General features: G+C 34.8%; 1 protein-coding gene across 1 annotated transcript in view; it reads right to left on the bottom strand.

The window, feature by feature from the left end:
• TOX2 (TOX high mobility group box family member 2) overlaps positions 1-26121 on the bottom strand; it is a 244018-nt gene that overhangs the window by 154841 nt on the left and 63056 nt on the right. Inside the window, exon 2 of the mRNA XM_070939940.1 lies at positions 1904-1969. Within this exon, the coding sequence (XP_070796041.1) occupies positions 1904-1969 (66 nt within the window). The remainder of the gene's footprint in view (positions 1-1903; positions 1970-26121) is intronic.

Genomic DNA, 26121 nt, shown 5'->3' with positions numbered 1-26121 from the left:
AAATACAAACACTAAATAAAATAATATATAAATTAGTAAAATTGTCATGGTTGAAAACATAAAGATTTGACAAATACTACACAACTTATTCATGGTAAAGAAAATGCATTTACAGTGTGTACAGACTTATCAGAATAGGTGTTGTGAATTTAAGAAAAGGACAAATTGTCCATTTGGAGAATGGAGCATGGCAACTGCTGTAAGAAACTTCTTTAAAAATCCATTTTTTATATATTTATCTTCCCAAAAGCAAGCAAAATTTCAGAATTTCCTTGATGGGAACTTTAATAAATTAGAATCTCAGCAGGGCATGCTTTGCATTGTATCCAGCTACTCTGACCTCACTGTGAATGATGAAGAAAAATGTATTTGAATACAGGGAACTTCTGCAAAAGTATTTAAAAAAAAAGTGAGGAAAAGCCATACAATAAATAGAATTTACTTGGGGTTTATCACCAAGGTATTATTTAAGGCACTAGATTATTAAGCAAGAAACCAAATTCTAGTTCTGCCTTAATCATGAGACCAGCTGGGTAACCTTAGGCCAGTCACTCTTTCTCAGTCCTAGGAAAGAGGCAATGGCGAACCATTTTTGAAAAACCTTGCCAAAAAAATTGCAAGGACTAGTCCAAGTAGCTGTGAGGAGTCAAGGAGGACTTGAAGGTGCATGTACACATACACACACACTATCATCAAGGGAGGAAACCTACACAAACACTTATATATAAAGATCTATATACATGATCTATATACACAAAGACCTATATACACAAAACATATAAGCTGCACATATTACATAGATTTCCCAAAGTTGACCTCAACACATCCATGTAATTTTTTGGCAGCATAGAGAAGTGATATGCAGTGATTTGAGTTAGCAGAGTTGAGGACCAAGCTATCTTCCATTATTTCTTCCAGGCTGGTAAAACCGGGCAGAATGGATAGCCTCCAAGTCCGCTCTAATAAAGAATGCCATCTAACAGAATATAGAAAGCATGACTATCTATATTGTGGTACCTGTTTTCTGGTTTGATATCCTGCCCCAGATATTGATACAGTTCCCATCACGGTGATGCTCTGAATGTCTTTGAAAATATGTCTGTTTTCTCCGGCATCAGGGTAAGGATGGCTGCTTAACAAGTAGGGTTTTGTAGGTATGTTTGTTTTTACATTTCCGGATATCCTTGAATGGTTTCTTATTTTTTTTTATTCTTGCTTTTAAAGTGTAAGCTGCCCAAAATCACTTGGAATCAAGGTGATGTAATTTCTTTATTTTTCTAAGTTATATAGATAAATAAACTTTCCCTCCAATGCCTTTCTTTTTCATTTGTATTATTTAGTTTGTGGGTTACTGAGGAGGTTGTGTAATCAGTAGTAAATGAAAACATAGTATATAGTAACACTGCCCAAGAAACATGAAGTCACCAAGGGGAGTAAAGTAGATGCATACACATAAATACAAGACAGACACACCCACATTCCTGCACAATTTACATACATAAAGCACATCATTATATATAAATGTATATTTTAGTCTGCCATCAACTTCCAGTAGAACAATAGAATGGATGAAAGAGATTTGTAAATATCTGTCACTTACTTGCTCATTTAATAGAAGTAGCTATCTGGCCAAGAGGCATACCAAAAGTCACCCATCAGAAGCGCTTCTACTATGGCTATATGGGGAGGGGGGGGCTATGAATCTAAATAAATATTTTTTTTTCTGCCCAGACTATTTAACTTTTCACATTCAACAGGCTAATTGTTGGAGCTGATAATCTGTGTATATTGGTACCCCATCTTCATTTTATCCCTCTAGATTAGATTCTGTCTTCAATATTGCATAAGCGAATTATGAAGATATCCTAAACCAACACATCCTTGAAAAGACAACTCGTTTTACCTGATTTGCTGAGAGGAATTCCTGGTTATTGTCATTCATTCCCATATACATGTTCTCTCCGTCAAACTGGAATGACAGGGGAAAAAAATAATCAAAATGCAAGTATACTGGAACCGTCAATAAATTGCTAAATTCTATAAGCAGCCCATCTAACCACTTGCTTGATTGACTGTTTGATTTATTGCTGAAAATAATTCTAAATGTTACAGAAATTAGCACAAAATAAACCAAAATCACAGCATGGGTCTTACAGAAGTTTCATGTAAACTGGTCTGTAGTTATCCCCAAAAGTTGTATCACCACTGTGTGCAATTGAAAATCAGTATGGTGGAAAGTTTATAAGATTGCATGTATCAATGCATGGACTTTTACTACTGTAAAAGCAGGGAAATAAATTTTATAACTTCTAAAGAAAAATGAGCTGTTTGTAGAAATCATATGATATAAGGAGGATGATTATGAAATTTAAATAAATTGAAAAACCAGGTCTAAGACACAAAGTCTCATATCACACTTGCATGAAGGAAAACATCTCTTGGCATATATAGATTCTCCATATTAGTTATTATTAAGATAAAGCCCTATCAGAAATTAGGAAAGAACCTTTATGTATAAAAGATGGATCTAAATCACCTTCAGTTTAGAAAACCATAGGATTGAAACTAAATCGTTTGGACCAGATTATCAGAAGATCATCTATTTTGGTATTTCTATATCATGTTACTGGGGCCCAAAATATCTGCATTTCTTAAGGTGATCTTGGAATGAGGTACATGCTAAATGACAAAAAGGTGTCATTTGTTTTTAGAAGTAAGGTCCTGTTTGCAGAATTCCTTTCCAGAGATATTCATCTAAAATCTATTTGCTCCAGGTCTTCAATCTTCAAGGTCTTTAAATACAACTTTACTGCTGCTATAATTTCCTTTACTGTTTTGCTGCTTCATTTACTGTGATATTATTATATACAATATCTTTACTGCAAATTATTGCAGTACTTTGTACTTCCCTTTTCTAACAGATTTGTTTAGTTACTATAGAAATCTTGAGTATTGGGCAACAGAGAAGAAAGGAAGGTAAACAGTAAATTTATTGTCTTCTGTCCTTTCTTATGGGCAGTGAGTTTGGTCATAACAAATGAAGGTTTAATGGCAAAATCTAGCCTGGAGAATCCTTTCAAAGAACAAAAAGTGCATTTATTTTCATTAGTATTTCTCCAGAATCAGCAGTGGTTTTTTTTAAATCTTATATTTATTTAGAGAAAGACTTTAGGATGAATTCACTTGCTATGAAGAAAATGGTATTCTAGTTGGTTTTGCTGTTTCTTATATTATTTTTAATATTGTTTGGTGCTTTGTGAGCCACTCAAGTCATTTTTTTATTATTAAATAATCATAATTACCATAAATATAAATAATAAAACATTCAATAATTATAATTAAATGATCAACTGAGGGTTTTGAGCTATGTTTTATATTATAAATTGTGTTTTGTGTTGGGGGGTGCACTGAGGGAGCTCAACCAATCTCATTGTACGTATGTTGTGCATTGACAATAAAGATTTTTTGGGGGGGAATTGAAATATAACTATATAATGATTTTCTTACCATGATAAACTTTTATTTGCCAACACAGCAAGTTTTCTGTAAGTTTCTATGCTCTGCAAACTTTGAATCCTCATTGATAAAACTTTCATAAAACATTCATAAAAGATAAGAATGTGAATGCAAGTATCAATTATTGAATATTAGATGGAATTCAGTACCAAATGAAAAAAGGAGAGTTGAAATGAATTAAATTGTTGTAATGAAAAATATGCAACAAACATCTAATAAAAGTTTGGAAAATGATTTAGCCATTAAAATAATTTACTCCCGTGCAATCCAGTGGAAATAATGTAGCTAAAATTCTTAGAAGGACTGTCTAAGTAACGGGTTTCCAACTTTTTCAGATCATAGAACATGTTAATTTTTTTAAAAAAAATCCAACAAACACTGATCAAGAAGCAAAGCTCTAGTGATAGAATATTGGCTGCAATTTTTTTCTCCCTTAGTTTCTTGCAGAACTATAGGCCACTGCAGAACTGGAAAACTGATCTACAGAATCATTTTTATGGAATGGGTGTATAAATTGGCATTTGGATTCTTAATTTTCTTTTATTTTTCTTAAATATTCTTGGGGAGTTGTATAAATGCAAAACTATTTTCTTCCCAAAATTATTGTTTTCCTATTTTACAGTAGTTTCAGTTGGACTTGATAGATACAACTGTCCAGCTATACAGGTAGTCCTCAATTTATCATCTTAATTGAGCCCAAAATTTATGTTGCTAATGAGAAATTTGTTAAGTGATTTTTGTCCCAATTTACGAATTTTCTTGCCACATTTATTAAGTGAATTACTGCAGTTGTTAAATTAGTAACATGGCTGTTAAGTGAATCTGCTTTCCCCAATGAATTTGCTTGTCAGAAGCAGGGGTGCTATTCAGCAGGTTCTGACAGGTTCTAGAGAACCAGTAGTGGAAATTTTGAGTAGTTGAGAACCAGCAATTACCACCCCTGGCTGACTCCAGAGTGGGGTGGGAATGGAGATTTTGCAATATCCTTCCCCTGCCACACCCACCATGACATGCCCACCAAGACACACCACACCCACTAAGCGAATTGTTGTAAGTCGAGGACTATCTGTATTGGAGTTACTATTATAATTTATATACATGCACACACACATACTCAAATACCTCCCATACAGATTTTTTTTTTTTTTGAAATGTTTGAGGATAATAAGGGAAAGGAAAAATTACAACTGTCATTCCATCAGCAGGTGCTACTTCCATTAGCACATTATTACCTCCTTTCTAGGCATTCATACATTAGTCTTGCATTACTTTTTATCATTTCGGACTCTCAACTACTGCATTTTCTACAACAGTTCCCACCAAACAGTTTAGAATTAAAATTAAGAATTATCTTAGATTTACCAAGAAAGTGGTATGAAGACAAATGAATTCATCTTTCTTTCATCTTTTCTTCTTCTTTTTTTTTTTTTTAGCTCATATGCTGTTTTAAACTATATGGATATGGATCAGTAAATGCTACAGATTCAAAGCCACCACAGTTGGTTCTAGCAACTGCTGAGCCTCTAGAAATCAAATTAGAGGATTGCACCAATAGTCAACTTATTTTACTCCACATGAAAGCTATACTTTTGAGCAAAGAAAGTATTAGTGCACATTTTTCAAATCACACATATTCATGTATCTGTTATTTTCCATCTTCAGGAGGCAGTCTAATATCATCACTATTACTTTAGATTTTAGCAGATATGTGTATGCCTTTCTTAACTGTGCTATTTGCTTGAAAGCCAATTCAAACTCTCCCTTTTCATAATTCCAATTTGGTAATACATATCTATTTTATTGCTTTATATGCTATTCTTTCCCTAGCCCAGTAACTATAATGAAGCCTATCTTGGAAATTACTATACTTCTGATTGCCAAGCAGTGAGGCTGAAAATCAACTCTCAAAATTCAATGAAAACTTCAGAACTTCCTCCCTGAAGATTAGATTTGTTTTAACTCCTGAAAGCAGTAAGAACAAAAAAAAAAAAAAAAAACTTGCTGCTAGCTTATTTTTTTCAATTAAATGATTGCAACTTATGCTATAGCCAGATGAATAGATGTATGATGTGTTATCACTCTGTGGCAGAAAGCAGTTGGAGACAATCAGCTTTATAATTGCCCCCTCTTTATGACAGAAACAAAACATTTTAATATTTTCCATTTGTTAAAATGATTTTCTCTTAGTTTTGATTAGAACTATCTCCTCATGTATATAGAGATGCTAATCAATTTCAGGAAATAAGGCTAATACATTTATTATACTCTATTTCCAAGCAAAATTGATCCAATTTATTTTTAATCAACTAAGCATGGTAGACAATAAAAACTTTTCTGTTACTGGCAGGGGAATAGTTCAGAACTATTATGCTAATTATTCTTTCTCTCATGTCACTGATTATTGAAATATATTTTGATATTGCTTTTCTGCCTTTTGCAACAGAAAAAAGTATGGTGATATACCTAATCACCGTACAGCCATGTAATCTAACTATTCTAATTTAATGAGTTAATTTCCTATTAATTTGCACCCTCACAGTTAACACAAAGTCAATAAGTTAACATCAAAATAGGTTTAGACTAGATATTACATAATATTTCATACTGCAGTGCCTTTCCAGATCTTAAAAATAGATTTTGTTGGTTTTGACAATGCCTACTCTCAAGCGTATGCACATAAATTATATAAATAAATGTTTCTTTAAAAAAAATAAACAATCAGTTTTTTTAAAAAAATGAAATAATCAAGCTGGTTGAAGAGAATCAGCATAATGCAGTAGTTAAGTTGCTGAACTAGCAATGGGAAGATTCAGGTTCTAGTTCTCTGTTGTGCATGGAAACCAGGTGGGTACCTAGGTCTAGCCACCCATTCTCAGTCCAAATCAACATCAAGCTCTCCTATAAGCTGACTGATAAAACAATCCTCTCCCCCTCCACCCAAACACATTTACATCATGCAGCACGTAAACATTACATTGGGCAGTACAGTGTAAAAACAAGTGGTTACTATACATTGGGGAAAATGCTAAGAATATGAAGAACAATTATGCCAGTTGAAGACCTGAATTTAAAACAAAATATTTCATACGGAATATTATTGACGGTTTTATTATATGCCATTCAGAGTTACTTCTTCGTGTGAGATGTGAAGCCACGTTCAAGGTCAAAACATATATGGAATTAATGTTTTTTAAATTAAGCTTTATTGATACCCATTTCCTGAACTTCAAATACATGGATCTTTCCTTTTATTCTCTATTAAACTATCTAGCATTCTATTGAAGATATGCTCAAGTATCTAGATGTTATGAATGCTTTTCTTCCTAATTTTTATTTTGCCATAATGACGTTCTACTGCTGTTCTTACCTGTTGTTTAATAAATGCACAAATATAATATCAGGCAGTATATACCATAGTAAAAACAAAAGGAAATCAGGACACTATAGTCATTATCTCAATGAAGATCTTCATTACTTATGAAAAATTAATGGAAGTGGAAAGAGAAACAAGGATAGAATTATTTACAATTGATAATTAGAAAATATAAATGGGGAAAATATTTTAATGGCTTTTCAAGATCAGAAGCAAGATGGGGCATTCCAAGAAAAATGTGTACCCCAAATAAAAAGATGTGAGAAAGGTGGCAAACAAACTGAAAATGTGAGATTTCACAAAAAACAGACAAGGGAATGAAGGTGCCGGCAAACTATTCCAATTTGGTGCCCAATTATGTTGAATATTTCCAATCATTCTCAGACATTAAGAAGGTTGATTTACAGATAAAGAAGAAGCAGGGAAAACATATGAAAACAAGAAATTTAAGAAGAAAAAAAGACTACACTGAAATAAAATCTGCTTTGTCTGACAGCACTGCAAAATAGGATAAGCAAGATAAATCAGTCGAACGGTTGAAATATCAAAATAATAAAAAAAAAACTTTTCATCCACATTGCAGTACACCATTGCTGCAGACTCAGACATTTAATCTCTATCCTAACTAGTAAATATTGTTCTTATTCATGTTTAGGATACACCAGAAAAAAATAGAAGCAGAGAAGATTTGGAATCCTGAAACTCCAAGAAGCTGGACCAATACAGGAATCTTGAAGCCAACAAATCATTTTGCTTCAGGAAGTTTTCTATACAGAAATATAAGCAGATAAATTGTCTAGTCAGAAATATTGAACTTACTGATTTGTTTTATGCCTGATGTTCAATTTTCTATATCCCCCTATAGAGAAGTCAAGGGCCTGTTTTTATCATTCTTCAGACTGAGTTCCACAAAATCTAAACTATTAAAGTGTCCATAAAGACAAAAAAGGAACAGTAACTAACCAAATTTTGGTTTAATTTAAAATATTGCAATATCTTTTAATCTGACTTAGTCTTAAATTTTTTATTTTGTTACTATTACTATGAAAATTGTTTTCTATATAGCTATAGACTTACTGAGGTTGTCTGTAAGCAGAGCAGTACACATGTTATGTAATATTATAAATGTAATAACAAATCTCAGGATGCAAAAGCTACTTTGTGCTACCAGACCATAAGAAAGTCAGCAGGGGGCTGCAAATGGCCACCACGTGACATCCTCACTTATTGACCTCTGTGGTCTTCGCTTAACAATGACAAGCGGGACTGTCAGAATTGCCGTTCCTAAATGGCTCAGTCATTTATTAATGGCAATTCTAGTACCAATTGTTGTTTGTTAACCAAGGACTACCCGTAGTACCATGGACTGAATTTGAAATGGCCTGAATTTTAACCTAGTTTCTCTTGTAAGCACAGCTATTTTCTTGCTCTTGCATCAAGCAGTGCCCAACTATCTCATTTTCCTTTTATAGCATGGGTGTCCAACATTTTTGCTTGCCTGTGCCGCATAAGGAAGAGGAATTTTCTTGGGCTGCATATAAAATATATAAAATAGTTAATGTATATAAATATTGCTGGAAAATGCATAATGTTAAAGGTTTACAATCGTGTGGAGCAGCATTACTAGCTGTCTAGAGCCACATGTAGCCCCTAGATGGACACCCATGCTTGATAGTCTTCAAGATTCCGTATATGGTAATTTCTAGAGAATTTGTCATAGAAATTAGAAGCAAAGTGTGAAACTAATAGAAAGACCAAGATGCTCAACTTTTTAATTAAAACAAAACAATATTCAATACAACTCAGCACTGCACACTAGAGTGTTTTGACTCTGAAACTCTGCCAGAAAAAAATATTTATTCTAGTTTTATCTAAAAATATATACAATCAATTTAACACCCTTCCCTTGAACTGTTGGTTAGATTGAAACTAACTCATTTATACTACAAATATAAGATGGATCCAATTCTATTAAGAGGCTGATTATTACATATCTCAAACTTTTATAAAATGAGACTCAGTCCAAATCTAAGTTTCTCTAACAATAACACATTAGGTGAAAATTATGTTTTCTTTCATTCCCTACTTTGTGCAAGAAACTCTGCATATGTTCTCAATTACATTACTTGATACACCCAGATTTAGATTCACTTTATTGCTTTCATTTCAAATTTTGGGTGAATGTAATTGTTGCTTTCAATGGTTGGAAACTAATCAAAAAGAGAAGCAACCTGGAATTAAGGAGAAACTTCCTAACAGTGAGGACAATTAACCAGTGGAACAGCTTGCCTTTAGAAATTGTGGGTGCTCCAACACTGGAGGTTTTTAAGAAGAGACTAGACAGTCACTTATCTGAAATGGTACATGTTCTCCTGCTTGAGCAGGGGGCTGGACTACAAGACCTCCAAGGTCCCTTCCAGCTCCTGTTCTGTTCTGTTCTGTTCTGTTCTGTTCTGTTCTGGTCTGGTCTGGTCTGGTCTGGTCTGGTCTATTCTGGTCTGGTCTATTAATTCTATTATTTCACTTACTAATTTTATCTTTCCTTTTTCCCAAATATATCATTATATTGGACAATTTAGTAGACTTTTATAAAAGAAAATGTCTCACCAAAAAAGTTCTCTTGGGCAGGAGCTACTTTCACCAAGTGCTGCCTTGTATTCCTAGGACTTTTCACAAGATTCTGTTAGCCTCCAGGTTTCTCAAACTTTGGACAAGTCACCCTAGAGCTAGGCAATAGAGACAGGTCTTTAGCAGAAAGGCTTAGAAATCCCTGGCTGATCAACCAATTCTACAATAAGATATAGCATATGGTGGCAACCATTATTAATTCATTGAAAGAATGGATTCATCAAAAGAAACAATTATGCTGTTTCATATTGTGTGGTGTGTATTATCGTTTCTTTCACTTGTTGATGAACATTTCCAAATGTCCTTGGACCTAAAAAATTTACACTCCCTACTTCCCCCACACAGCAACAAGGCAAATCTTACAGAAACAATTATTCAGTGCACAGATGAAAGACTACCTGACAATTAAATCCTGAAAAATCTAACCTTGAGTTCTATGAAAGAAAGAAAAATGGCTTATAAATAAGACAGAAACCAGCTTTACGGATTTTTTTAGGGGTTGAGTTGAAATGAATTCCTAATATATGCTTATTACTTTATATAAAATACACAGAGAAAATAGAAAGTAAGTACAAAAGCAACATTAGTCCAAAAGTAATCCTAAAGAAATAGTATTCTTAATTTGAAAAATTAGTTTTCTTGTCCCTGGCTTTAGATGCAACTCTGTGGAACAATAAAACCACTTACTTTAGAAAAGCAAAGGGCCAATTTGATGCACCATTGTAACTAAATGAGCCAATTTAGAAAGCTTACAAATAGATAAACTACAAACTTTATCACCCTGGAGGGCAGAACTTCTTCAAACAATATTCTTGACCTTAACCTATCTCATCTAAGTAGTATTCCATTGGATTTAGTTAAAAGGGGAAAGTCATACTGCAAAGAAATGAATTCTCCAAGAAGAAAGTAAAATTAAATATTTTTAATAGCATTGAATGACATCCAAAAAAAATGATAAAGGAGACATAAATGTTATGCGCTGCTGCAGATATATTCAAATGACAAGCAGAATATATTGTTTCAAAGTGTGTTGGCAAAGATTCAGAAAAGCACACAAAAAAGCATGGCTTTAGACAAGCCCTTTCAAGCAGTATTACTGCAACTATGTTAAAATCTGCTCTAAGAATAACTCCTAGAGACAATCAACACTTTCCAACATACATACAACACTTCTTTTGAAGTTTAAATATTTTTTACTAGGGTAATAAATGCAGGTTATAAGCAATATAAACAGCTATGAAATGTAAGCATATTTATGGCATGGTATCTTACTGGCCCACCATCAAAATAGTGTTTTTTATTTTAATCACAAGTAAAGCAAAAACGTTTTATATCCCCTTCTGGTTTTTATATTCTTTGAAAACAAAAAAAATTGATGATATATCTTGTGACATACTGATTAGGAAATCAGTTGGGCTGAATGAAAATTCTATTAGGTGTCTCACAGCTAGTCAGCAATATTCAGAGCTGCCTTCAACCTTTCCCCATTAATGGAATGAGTTACTGAATAAGGTGCCACAAGGGTCAGTCCTAGATATTCTTCAATCTTTGTATTTCCTAATTTCACAGTTTCAAATTAAAGTATCCCCCTCAAACTGCTTTCTTACAGAAACACATTAAATGAAGTTTATTTACCATGTCTTGGGGGACATAATTCCATTGCACAAAGTTCTTTTTTCTTAACATTCAATATTATCAACAACAGTATTGCTTTTTATTCATTTACTTTAAAGCCACATGTTAAGTGGTAAGTGTTCTCACTTGGATTTGTGAAGAGATATTATTTTAACACAATGACGTTAAATGTTTAACTGCATGTCATTCTTCCTTTTTCTTCTATCATTTCCTATTGCTTTGGTTTCTTCTGAATAACTCATACTTCAATTATTATATTCCAATCATGGGTTTCTTCCCACTCCTTATAACTTTTAAGACATACTTGCCTTCGTATACTAAGTCTTCAAGCTCATTCTGCTTATTTCCCATGCTGTGAACATTCATATATAGACTATCAAGATCATAAATTTTATGAGTCAAAGTTCTTTCTACTTCTTTAGTAGCTCTCACTTTCAAAATGCACAAGTTTTTATCAGAGATCCTTAATCAGGGATTGTGTCTCCAACTCTACTGGCTTCTCTTTTAAATCTTGATCAAACTTCCCTTGCTTTGGCCACACATACTTTACAATTTTTTGTGAGGTACAACCCATATCATGCCAACAGTATACAATTTGTTTAACCCAAACCTTGGTCCACAAACCCTTCTATATTGTCAGTCATTCACTTGCACTGCAGACCTCAGCTCAAGTAGTATCAAATTCTGGCCATCACATTTTAAGGTGGATTCAGATGAATTAGTACAGGTGTAAAGAATGACAATTAAAATTATCAGAAATTAAGATTGAAGGAACTGTATATATTCAGCCTTGGGTACAGAACATTGAGTAGTTGTAAATAACACCTTGTAAGTACTTTAAATGGCATGAGTGAAAAAAAGCCTGTGTCATGCTCTCTCTTGTCCTAAAAGGGAATAACAAATTAACGTTGGAAGAAATAGACTCTGAATGAATGTTAAAAATAGTTCAATGTTAAAGCCAATAAAAGAGAAGCAGCATATACCACTGATATCTTCCAGCATAGGATGTTTAGATATTATCATGGATGCTTTAAAATGGATTCTTGCACTGAGAAAGGATTTCTTAGCTTATTTTAGTCCTTTCTGTTATGTGTTTAACTCTCTTTCCACTTTTTCTATGGTTCTATGATTCCATAATAAGATTTACAGTACAATTCTATAAGATCTGCTTGGATACAAATCCCATACATTTCAATGTATCTTAATCCCCTCACAAAAAAGCATGCATTCAATTGTATGTTTAATCAAAAAGGTTTAATTTATCAATGCCACGTTCATTTTTAATATACTCAACGATTATGAAAAAGTTTTGTACCCTGAGTTCATTTTCACTGTCAAAGTATCATTGCATGATAAAGAAATTTTGAGATTGTTTTTTCTTACAAAATAAGAAAATATGGACTTTTATAAATTCATAGTAAAATACAAATGTTCAACTGATAGAGACGTCTTCTACTCAGGGAGCAACTGCCTTGGGTGCCCCATGTAGAGCGATAACAGCCATTCAAAGAACAGTTTAGTATCTGAAATATTCAGATTGACCTAAGTTTTATTTCAGTGCTTTTTCCTCTACAAAGCTGTTCACTAGTAGTTTAATTTCAATGAAAAAACACAGAAAGATTTAAAAAAAAACACTAACAAAGGATGTAGAAGGGAGGAAGTAGAGGAAGGGCTTGTGGCTTCTCAAAGTCTTTACATCACGTCCTCCTCTACCTTGTCTCTTCTACTTTGAAATAGTATTCAAACAGTATACAGTTATGACAGTAAGCACCTTAAAAATAACAACACTATGGTGTTATCTAAATTTAGGCAGATTAAAATCCATTCCAACACACACACACACAGAGAGAGAGAGAGAGAGAGAGAGAGAGAGAGGGAGGGAGGGAGGGAGGGAGGGAGGGAGGGAGAGGGCGGTAGGAAGAAAGAAAATGGAAGAACATTTCAGAAAGTATTTTTTCCAACAATTCAGTTAAACATAAATATGTACAAAATAATCACAATGCTCATGAAGTTCATAGTATTGTGAAACACATATATACCTACAATCAGGCAAGAAGAAAATATATGTTATTAAGACAAAATAAACATAACATGAAACTTTTTCAATAAAAAAGGAATATGTGCCATCAGTAAAGTGTTTAGAATCAAAATAAACAGAAAAGTGGCAGAAACAGAAAAGCAAAAATTAAGCTTTTTCCCTAGAAAGCATCATATATTTCCTCTTCCTGGGTCTCTCAAACTCCATCAAAATTATTTTACTACTACTGTTCTGGAAGAAAAAAAATAGCAAAAAGCACTGAGTGCTAGGAAGAGGTCCTACCAAATATTATATGAAAAATCCTTCTCCTAAGCATTGAAACTTTAGATTTCTGATAAATCAATTCACTGAGATTGCCTTGCACTATTTTTCATGTCTAATCTGTGACTTGACAAACAAAATACATCTCGCCAACCATGCATTGTGAACAAACGATCATTAATAGTTCGTTCATTTATATAGCTTGCTACAACAGCAAAAGAAAAGTTGCTGTATTCCTGGCAAGTCACAATAAATTACTTGGGTTTTGGTTCAGTAAGTAACACATTGTGCAGATCACAAGCTACCTCCTTTACTTTTTTTCAGTAAAATATTTTTGGAAAAGAACAAAAGAACAAACAAGCTTTCGTAACAATGGTAATGATTTCATATCTGTACAGTATCTGCAAATCGCAGGAAATGGAGGATACGTATATACACAGAGAAAATATGCATAGAATAAAAAATCCACAACAATTGCCAATAGTTAACAATATTAACTGAAACCATTCAGAAATAATTTTTTCCCTCTTTCAAAATTATCTAACTATGTAAGATTATGCGAACAAACTGACTGTCGGCATTTGAATATATACTACTTTTTAGGGATGAATATCATGAACGTCTGTCATTCCTTCTTCAGGTTCAACTGCCTCTTATCTGACCATTGCCTAGTCTGCAGCTCTTTCTCCTGTTTCCCAAGTTCATTCCCATTCACCATTGCACAGTCCCTCAAGTACCTGGGCCTTATCCCATGTAAGACTTTAGAGATAAGAGTCTAGTACCTTGAATATTACTAGAAAACAAATTGGCAACCAGTACAGCTTGTAAAGCAGAAGTATATCTCAGCATATCAAAGCATTCACTTCACTGTTACGTTCTCAATTAGTTGAAGCCTTTGGGTGGTCTTCAAGGGCAGACCCATATGGAGCAAATTAATAGGTTGTGACCAGAGCATTAGTGTTCTGACCTAGGCTTCCTGATAATAGTAAAAAGCACACAATTAGTCCCAAACCCCCCCTTTTTTTAATTTTAATGGCTGTGAATTCCTTCCATTCACAGCACGTGCTGAATCACCAAGAGTTTATAAATAGTCCAACAGAAGTCTGCCACAGTCCTTCGGATAAGGCTGGTAAACACCCACCTTTATTTTCTTTGACACGCTGCCAAAGACCTAATTGGCAATTAACTTGGCAAGGCCACATGGAAACACAGAGTCAAAAATGGAGCTTCAAAATACAAACTGACACCATCCACAATGTTGCTTCCTGCAAAGGCCCATGTGCCTTTGCTCTTCCTTTATGTCTTATGGGAGGGGCCAATCATCTCCAAGCCTTACTCCCGAGTTGTCCCTTTTGTTTTAACTGTTCTTGCCTTCTGGCAGCTCTGTGCATGTGCGCACTAGGAACAGGCTCCCCATTTCTCTGCCTCTCTGATGTCCGACTCTGGAGGCTCCAGAGTCCGCACATAACTCCCAGATGCCCCTGGCCACATCTCTGCCTCTGACACAGAGCCCTCGTCCGAGCTTTCCCCAGACTCCAGGACTGGCCCATGTTCCTTCCCAGCCTCCTCACTGTCCGACTCTGCTGCCAGCTCCACAGGCTGCTGGCGGACCACAACAATTAGTGGTTGTCTGCAAGGACCCTCAATCTAAGAAAGGAAGCAACTGGTCCACCAGATGAAGCTGCCACCTTCTTATCAAGTGGGAACTGGAAATCCAGAAAGTTCCTCAAATTGTAAAACTACCCTTGAATAGGGAACTGGGCCAAGAGATGCTGCCAAAGTATAGTCGGATAAGGATTAGCATAGTTTGCAACTGAATTGTGGGTGGACCAAAAGGCTCAGAAGAGACCCTCCCTGGTTTTCTCAGGTGATGGGGGAAGAATTGTATTTTCAGACATGCAAGACTGATTTTACTCTTACAAGGTAGAACAGATTATTCTACTTTATTATAAAACTACCCTTACAAAATCTTGCAATCTGTCTATATAGAACTGGTAGAACTTAAAGAAATCCCAATTCAACCAGTAATGCTTGGTAATTTGTTTGAAATGTTATCCGCTGCCTTGGTGGTTCAATAATTAAACACAGAGGGAGGGAGGGAGGGGAGAGGAGGAGAGAGAGGGGGAGGGAGGGAGGGAGGGAGGGAGGGAGGGAGGGAGGGAGGGAGGGAGAGAGAGAGAGAGAGAGAGAGAGAGAGAGAGAGAGAGATTGTTCTGAAAAGCTATGAAACCGGAGAATGAAATGTGACCTTTATTCAAATCTAACTATACAATTCAACTGCCTTTAAAATTAAGATGTGATATCCAATGAGCCAAAACTATAATCTTCCTTTAATCTTTCTAAACAAAGTCTTCTATAACTGAAACACACTTGCTAAACAGAACTGTTTATCAGCACTTGTCCTCATGCTTTGATGTTTTGTTCCAGACGCAGTAGTATGTATATCTTCATGGACAGAAAGCTTGATTTGAAAAAAAATAAGCTGTCTGTAAAAGCACAGATTAAATACTGAATTTAGAATTTAGAACTTTTGGGGTGATGCCTAGAAGATCCATCATGAATGAGAAGAAACAGAAAGACCCTGGTAAACAAAAATGCAAATAAAGGAATGCCCAGTGTAATACTGAGATTTTTCAATAGATCCTATAAGTAATCATCTTAAGTTTGAAGCTTAAAAATGAGTAGAGATAGTCTACATGATTGTCTTAAATTAAAGAAAGGTTCTTTAATACTTCAAACATGAAATAATTAATTATATATTGAACTTCCACATACAGGAATTTGTTTCATTCAGTATCTATTACTAACAAAATATAGGCTTTTTCTACTATTAGGGTCCCACTGTTTTTGGCATGTTTTTAGATCTGTTGTATATTTCAACTTAGACATCCAGATACCTATATTGCCATTTTGATTACCTTATAGGCAGTCCATAGAGATTGTTTACTATAGAACCGCATACTCAATTTTAAGTGAGAGTTAACGTTAAGGTTAAGCTTAAAGTGAGGCATAACACTAAAAATGTGGTTTCTTTACCTCTGCTGTGGTTTATTTATATGACTACCTGATTTTTTTTTTTAGCTTGACTAAACTCAATATGAAAAAATAGTTTGAAACTGGCTTGTGAAATTTGATTTGTGCTCATTGTCACATGTGAATTTAGAAACATAGAACTTCTACAGGAATAGAATTCTGTAAGAGCAAATACCACCCTCAATATTTAATCTGTTTTCTAAATAACAATTAATACTTTTTTAGAGGTGGCTTCTCCTGAAATTTTAGGGCGGCTACATGGAAGGCCTATATTTTTCTCTTTTATTTTATTCAAGTAAGCTAATTTATGAATATGTCTAATAATGCCTAAATTCTTCTCAAAGCTTACCTTTGTGCCAATTTTATTTTTATGTTTTTGTTTACATGGGTTTCATTCTTATGCAAAACGTTTGTGTGTGTGTGTGTGTGTTTGTGTTTGAAGAGGGGGGACGACAATGCTACATTCTTCCTTAGTCCAATCAACAAGTCTTAAACTTTAAAAGAGAGCAATGAGTTTAAAATAATGCATTGATTGTATTGATCTTATCTGGAAGAGACCTAAATGGAAGAGCACAGTTAACTGACTTAAACAAAACAATGATAATTAGAAGCACAGCTTAATGCTGATATTTAGCAAAACAAAGCTTATTTTTGAATGGCGTTCCTAAGTAAAGATTTGGTTGACTTGCCCAGAGAAAAGTGAAGCCTTTCAGTAAAAACTCTTGTACTCTTTGTCTTGCAAACTTTTCACCCAAAACAAGCTAAATTCTCCTGAAGGCAAATGGTTTTTGTGATGCATTCTTATGCACATTATCTGGAATTAAGGGTGATATATTTGCTTTCTTTAAGCAAGTGTACACTGCAGCCAAATCTAATTTAATTTAATAAGAATTCCAGCTTAAGTTATTTCATCATAATCATAAACACGGTACAATAAAATAACGGTATTTCATCACAGGGATAGAGCAGTACATTGTGATATGCAGGCAGCCAAATTTACTTGAATATCAAACAGGTATAATTTTCTACTGATTTTCAACTGTAAAGCAGGTAGACTTAGCATACTTAGAAAACACTTTTTTTAAAAAATAGCCTGTTCCCTTTTCCTCTGGTAATGGACTACATTCTTATTATGCCAGCTACTGTTTGGCCACTGAAAAAAATGGTTTTAATACCAAAGTGCAAAAATCCAAATGACTACTAGATGGCAACAAGGAGACAAAAAAGTAGTCCAGTAGGACTTCACAGTAGTCCTATTTTAACAAAAGTGTGCACCTGACCTATCCAAAACATGCTGTCCCAGGTGCTGTATAGAGAACAAGATGACACTTACCATCCATAGTAATGTTAAAAGGAAACTTCAACACAGAAAGAAAGCAAACAAGATGGAGGATGAAGAAACAGTTGTGCCATCTGCTTAATTACATCTGGATAAAGGACAGTTGTTAAAAATGTTGTGTTATTACTAGATATTGTGAAACAATTTGAAAGATATTCTAGGATATGTGCTAATTTGTGCTATAGTGGTCAGATAAAATTCTAGGTTCATTTTAGGTTTGGGAAATAAGAGTTATCATTGTGTTTGATATAAACACTGATAGGACACTGAGATTAAGCAAGTGAATGGTTTTGAAAGTGGAATTTTGTTGAAATGGATAAAGGAACAATATTTTTAAAAAGAAATGTAATAGAAAAAAAAGTTACATGACTTGGAAAATGAACAACCTAGAAAAGGAAATAATAATGATTTAGTTTTATGCTGTTGCTCTACTGACAACAGAAGATAAGATTCAGTGCTAGAATGATAGTCTACAATCCTAGATATATTTACTAGGAATATGTCCAGTGTAAGTTATGGGTTTTATTTCTGAATAAGACACATGTAGGGCTGCCTGTCAATGTTCTACCCCAGAATATTACATCTGTATTTAGTGCAACCTTTTGGGCAGTGCAGATTTGCCATGGAAAAGGGTAGTTTTGCAGGAGTGAGTTCAATATAGTGCAGATTTGTTAATAAAATTGTGACTTGTTGATGACATCTTAAGAAAGCCCTGCAAATGCTACAGATCACCTCCTTGCATAGTGTGCTGTGACAGAAGGCAGATGATAAACAATAGCAGCCACGTGCTAGTAACTGAAAGAGAAGGAAAAAGGAAGGTATGAAAACAATGGTAAAAGTGGAAAAATATGCACAGTAGTAGTCCCTGCTGACTACTGCATCACTGCACCACTCTAAAGACAACAGCATTCCCCAAAACAGATCATGACAGCTTCCACAAATGGTGGTTTGAAGTGAAGACATTTGTATAGTCAGAGAAAGATTATAGTTAGCAAGAGGTTGAAGTGCTGTTAGTTTTATGATTGATCAATGTGTTTCTAACTTATGCTGTTAAAACCTCTCAGTTGGGCTATTATAATGTGCTCTACATGAGGCTGCCTTTGAAGATCACGTGGAAGATTCAGTTAGTTCAGAATGCCAGTCTGGTTGTTAATGGACAGTTGCTGCTGTAAGCACTTTGCACCTGTGCTTCAGATTCTGCACTGGCTTCCTATAAGTTTCTGTGTGCAATTCAAATAAATATTTTTGACTTGCAAAGCCATATGTAGCTTGTCACTAAGATATTTCCAGGACTGTCTCTTCCACTCAATTTTGACCCACCTAAGGCAACACTCTTAGGATAATCTATTAGTAGCCCCTCATTTCCATAAGATTCAGATGATGTACACCCACAAAGAGGTGTACATTTCTATGTGCTACCAATATAATGGAATTCCATCTTTCCTGAAATCTGATCAGCTCCTACCTTGTTAGGTTTCAGGAAATTATTAAAAATATAACTTTTTAAGACAGTCTTTGATTTAGAGAGGTCACCATCTATTTTTATTGTTTTCTGATTTTATTTTATTTTATATGTGGTTTACTTTGGAGATGGACTGTTTATTGTTATGTGCTTTTTTAAAATTCTGTGAACATCTTTTTGTTGAACTCATTTTAACTCATTAAAAGGCTCTTAATGATGGCATGCAAAAAACAAATGTATTAGTGCAAAATCCTTTTTCTAAGCCAGTTGTCCCAGATAGTACAACTTTCACTGAAAAGTCTTCACTGTAAAGGTTAGACAGCTAACGTGGTACAAGAGATCTTCATGGTTATGAGAAGCACTGCCAAGAAGGTGACTCAGTGTGGGAACTATATGAAGAACTAGACCACAGCAATAGCTAAGATTAATGTTGGTATATCAGCTGCTTAGCTGCCAAGCAGTTGCCTTCCCTAAATAACTGGGTCTCCTTTTGGGGGCGTGTTATAAGTATCTAGATTAATAATTTGGGGGAGGGGCCAGATGTAGTTTTTACGTTCATGACGTCCATAGCAATCATACATCTGTTCCAAGTAATATTGAGTATATATGTGACCTGGATTTACTTCAGAGCAGACTAAATATGATCTGAAAATAGAGCACCCTAACATTCCTTTCCAGTGATTCTACCATCTATCATAGTCACTTCCTTGTGAAAGTGATAATCTGAACCTCCATATGGATGGCTCCATTGGATTGGTTCTGTAAAGCATGGGTTCAAACTCACCACGTCAACTTGCTGTCATGTGATGTTTTGCGATGTTTTTTCCCTTCATGGAACTGAGGTGGATGTGGCCTGAGCATGATGCATCCAGCCCATGGGCCGCCAGTTTGACACCCCTGCTGTATAAGATGTATCCAAATATACTTCAAAAGACATTTGGAGGATTTCCTGACAATCATAAATCCCAAACAGTTTATGGGTTTCCATCAGCTGGAAGGAGCTAAGGATGGAGTATAGATGTATACTATATATTTTTATAATTGATAGTCATCTGGGTATAGAAAAAAAGAACAATTTGTATACCAAGATAGGAATCAGTTTTGTACAAGGTAAATAAATCATGTTACAAGCAATTAATTAAATTAATTAATTCAACAATATTTAGATATTTATTGTGCCCCGGTCTGTATAGGATTCATTTCATCATTTATATACAAAGATTTGTATATTTTTATGCAAATATGTCACACATACACATTTGCTGAGGTCTCTGTATGTGGTACTAATCAGTTTCACTGCTAATGTTAAATATAGCCTGGGTGCTGATGATCTTTCAGAAAACTTGCTCTGAAAATATTTTAGGACTCAAAGCCTACTTGGTATCTTTTTCCTATTTTTATGCATCAAATTTATTCTCATCTCATATTTCTAAAAACCTTTACTTTTTATTAGTAAGACTTGTTTATTAGTAAGCTTTTTAATTTTTATTTTGTGCCTTCAAGTCACTGATTCCTTTTTTAAAAATAATTTTTATTAAACAGTTTTTTAAAATTTTTGAGAGTTTTCTTGTTTACAACATTTCCACATCGGTATACATCCAATATGTCCATTTTTCCCCCATATATCAATTTATCTTTGTCTATACTTGTGGTTCCATTGTCTTTTGTACATATTAACATATTGATATACTAAATAATAATCATTCATTTTGTGTCCTTTCTATTTATACAGATTTGTTACTTATTTCTAACTCCTATTTCTTCTTCATTTAATCTTTTCTTAAATTTTACATCTAGACTCTCACCATTTATACCATTCATTCCATACCATATAGTACTGTTTCTGCTTTATCTTTTATTTCTTTTGTAAGTCTGTCCATCTCCGCATACTCTAAATCTTTTCTTATCACATTTTCCTCTGATGATATAGTATTGTTCTTCCAATTTTTTGCATATATTATTCTTGCTGCAGTTATAATATGTAATATTAAGTATTATGTTTTTTATCATAATTTCCTGTAAATATTCTTAGTAAAAATAATTCTGGTTTCAAATCTATTTGCTGTTTGGTTATCTCTTCAAGCCACTTTCTTATTCTAATCCAAAATTTTTAAACTTCTGGACACATCCACCACATATGGTAATATGTTCCCTGATTTTGCCTGCATTTCCAGCAGTCTGATGGTGTATTCAGGAACATTTTAGCCAGTCTCGCTGGTGGAAGGTGCCACCTGTATATGTTCTCCTTATAGGCTACTGACATAGTCAATTTATAATTTTTATCCCAGAGTTTCTCCCATTTCTCCAATTCAATGTTGTAACCAAAATTTTTGGCCCAGATTATCATAGTTTCCTTAACCTCCTCCATTCTATACCGCAATAAATAATTATATATTTTCTTGATCAATTTGTCTTCTGTGCCTTGTAAAATCTTATCTAATTCTTGTGGTTCTTTTTGGAATCCATATTGTTCTAAGTCTTTCTTGTATCTGGTTTGAATCTGCATATATGGCCAGACTTATCGTATTTTTCGGAGTATAAGACGCACCGGACTATAAGACGCACCTTAGTTTTTGGGGAGGAAAATAAGGAAAAAGATGATTGGCGGGTGGATCCGCCTCCTGGAATACCCCCAATCAGCTGTTTCCAGAGGTGAATTTTAGCAACAGGTTCGTTGGTTGTGAGCTCTGTGCCTTGCTTCTTTTTCTGCCTCTGAAACTTCTGAAACTCCATTTCAGAAAAAAAACTTTTTTTTCTGCCTCTGCAAACCTCCGAAACAGACCTTCAGAAAAGCTTTTTTTCTGAAGCTTCTTTCAGAGGCTTTTATTCTGAAGGACTATTTGTATTCTGTTCAATCTCCTTTCTTTGGTATTGGTATGTAGATTAACCTCTTCCGATATGTTGGTTATTGTGTCATTCTCCAGATTTGTTAGCATAATTTGGTTAGAACCTTTACTGATTCTTCTTTTGTTGCTTGCCATATTATTTTAGATAAAAGCCTTTCTGAGGTTTTTTTTCTGAAGCTTCTTTCAGCCTCTGAAATCTCCGTTTGCAAGGCTGGGCGGGGCTATGTTCGGAGTATAAAACGCACCCAGATTTTCACCCTCTTTTTTGGGGGGGGGGAAGATGTGTCTTATACTCTGAAAAATACGGTAGCTTTTTAATTTTTATTTTGTGCCTTCGAGTCACTATTGATTCCTGGTGACTACTTGGACAAGTCACTGCAGTTTTCTTGGCAAAGATTTTCAGAAGTGGTTTGCCATTGCCTCCTTTTAAAGACTGAGAGAGAGTGACTGGCCCAAGATAACCCAGCTGACTCTGTGCTTAAGGTGGTAATAAAACTCAGTCCTCTGGTTTATAGCCTGGTGCCTGAATCATTACATCAAACTGGCTCTACAAAATTTAATTTTAGGGTTTATTATAAATTGGCTCAACTGTTTCCTATTGCTGTTTATTTAATTTTATATATTTTCATATTTTACATTTTACAAGGGCGTTTGGAAGGAAGGCAGGAAATGAATAAACAGCTTTGGCAAAAGCTGCCCGGATCAATAGAAGGAAACATACATTTAAAGATATTATCTGGCTTTGTGAGTCATACAGTGACAGAATAAGGAAATGTTAGCATTCAGCAATTTCGACAGCTTGTAAAACTTTAAAATATTTGAATCCTTAAAACTTATTGTGCGTCTCTATTTGATACTCCATTATTACCATTACAACCAACAATACATTTAAAATATGTTGGTGAAACAATGTAAAAGCAGCTTTGTCCAACTAATTAATGGCTTAGTGGGAGAAAACCAGATTGAATCTATGTTCATTTTAGAGAAGTTGTGTAGTTTTGCTCAGCAGTTAAAAATGGAACTGACAGCTTCAAAGATAGGAAAACACAGATAAGATAAAACCTGCACAATACACACCTGCCCAATGCTCTCACCAGCCTTTCCTGCAATACATCCAGCTCATTCAATTACAGTATTACTAAAGATTTACAACAAAATTACCTTTCATTGCAGTTTCTTTTTAAATGATTTGGCATTTGCTAGTATTTTCTATTATAAATCTAATTGCAGATTCCAAACAGACAAGGGCTCATTAAGCCTTAATTATGCACATGTTGTTTTCAACAAACATTTTCATTTGGACTGCTGTGAGCTGTAATTGTTCAGAAGGCACCACAGCCACAGAATTTAATGCTCAGCTGGGATATCAGAAGTTGCTTCAATTTTATATTGGTTTGTTTGTTTTAAATGTAGGTAATCCAAGAGCTCTGCTCCTTTCTGCACTACCAGGGGAAAGGAACAAGCCCCTTGTGGGAGAAGACTATGCTGTAACTTCTTCCTAATTTACAAACTAAAGAGAAGCTACAAGATGTATTCTTCTTACATACACGGGACCTAACCTTATTTGGCACTATAGCGTAACTGTAACTTACTGTATAGGTCTCCTTCTGTCAAGTAGTTACACTGAAACAGTTCAGTGCTTTAGAATATGTAGTTTGAAATCATGGTATCCATTTTATTTATTAATTTAATAGGCAACCCAAGCAACAACAATTCAAAAAGCAGACAACTGGAAAAATAGGACAGAATTCTCACAAAACCACTGTTATCTGTAGAGGTCTCCCACCCATTCTAGGTCAAGGTCTGAGGAAACAGCCAGGTCTTAAGAGCTCATTTGATCAAGGAAAGGGTGGGAGCCATATCTCTGAAGGGATATCATTCCAATGGACTGGAGCTGCAAAGGCTTCCTGGGTCTCATCAGATAACACTGTTTAATTGATGGGACTTAGATCACATTAATAGGGACACGGTGGCTCAGTGGCTAAGATGCTGAGCTTGTGGATTGAAAGGTTGTCAGTTTAGCAGTTCGAATCCCTAGTGCCGCATAACAGGGTGAGCTCCCGTTACTTATTCCAGCTTCTGCCAACCTAGCAGTTCGAAAGCACAAAAAAAAATGCAAATAGAAAAATAGGGACCACCTTTGGTGGGAAGGCAACAGAGTTCCGTGCGCCTTTGGCGTTTAGTCATGCCAGCCACATGACCACAGAGACGTCTTCAGACAGCGCTGGCTCTTCGGCTTTGAAATGGAGATGAGCCACGCCCCCTAGAGTCGGGAACGACTAGCACATATGTGCAAGGGGAACCTTTACCTTTATCTTTTAGAGCACATTATGCTCCACCATATCATACTGTGAACCTGTCCAAAGGGAGAAATGTAACCCCATTCAGGGCTAAATGTGAAGCATCTTCATATCCAAATATCCCCAACCACTCAATCTTGTCAAGGTTTTTGCTTGAGTCCTTTTCATCTCGAGTCAAACCAGCACAGCTTACAGACACTGGGGCAAGACTTTGACAATATCTCCTGGTCAGCAAGGGATCAAGATCTACCACTGAATATTACCAACTTACTGATGATACCTGACATCCTATCAAAAGAGTTTTCAACAAGCCTATGAAAGAGAAAAGTCTGCCAGTTAGTGTTGATTTCTCTTTTAATGAAGTAGGAAATGCCCTCCTATTTGCTAGTGGTAAAAGAATGAGCCTTCACATTTGATGGTGGAAAATTCTAATAGCAGGCCCTTTCTTAAATGAATTTTCTGATCCCTAGAGCTCAGGTACCTCGTGTGATTTGGATTGGGGAAATGTCAGTTTTATTTCTAGACATAAGAAGCATAGAAGTAACAAAGAAATCAGGTACAGAGATAAGTGTCTACATCAGGGATAAGGGTTTTTGCTGCAGCTTTTCTACATTCACTACAACTTCTAGTAAGTTACCCAGTGTGATTCATGGGATTCATATTAGTTGTCTTTTGAGAATATCTCGAGGGCTAAAGGTTTACTGCCTTAAAGTCCAGCCATCTAAGATCTGAAATTACCATAATTTTATTATTATACTCTACTTTTACCATACTTATACACTTTAAGAATGAAGAGAAAAACAGTAACTCACATCAAACATAGGATGAAATGTAGTTACGGTATGTTGCAACAGGAAGCAATGCATTCCCTTGAAACTTGAAAAGTAATAACTTCCCCACCCCCACCCCTGACAGTTTGACCAAACACCTGGTAAGAGGAGTACTAAGTTTGAATATGGATTCAATAGCTCTAATGCTGCATCCTGCTCAGGTTCAGAAATCAAACATCACTTGTGTAGAATATTGAGCTCATCTTACTTTCCAGCTGTGGGGAGTTGAGAGCTACAGAATACTAAACAGAACAAGAATATACTGCATAGAATAAATGGTACATAGATATGTCTGTTCCAGCTTGACTTTATCAATTTGGAAGGCATATTCTATGTTAGAATTTAAAAAGGGAAAAATGAAGAAAAAAAATCCCTCTCTGTAAGTAGTTATTTCTTTGCTCTTCTATCAATGGAAAAATGGCAAAGACAAGTAAGTTGAATGAAAGCCAGAGTTCGTGCTCATCTATCATTCATGAAATATGCAATTAGTTTCCAAAAAATGCCAAGATAGACACTATTTAAATATATTTGTAAAACGTAAATCTATCAATAGCTATTAGCTACTCATTACTTATTGTAAACATGGATATCTTATATTCTATATATTTTTATATTTGTTATGGCAAGTAAAAACCTCAGATCATTAAAACCCTTTTGTTTTTCCTGTACTAACATAATTCTAAAATATTTTTTCCTCTCCTGTTTAATCTTCTTAGAATGATTTTTATGATACCATTTTCTAAATTTTAATATTTCTGTCTTTAATAATCCTTATCAGTAAATAATAATTTTATTAATAAACTACGAATCAAGTCTCTGTATTAAGGGAAAAGACATGTCACTTCTATATGTATAAAACT

This window comes from Pituophis catenifer, unplaced genomic scaffold, assembly GCF_029215685.1.
Source record: "Pituophis catenifer annectens isolate HBS135680 unplaced genomic scaffold, rPitCat1.0.hap2 SCAF_3, whole genome shotgun sequence".
In the NCBI taxonomy this organism is placed as follows: Eukaryota; Metazoa; Chordata; class Lepidosauria; order Squamata; family Colubridae; genus Pituophis; species Pituophis catenifer.
Note: the sequence above shows the minus strand (reverse complement) of the source record. Positions and strands in the feature narration are given on the sequence as shown.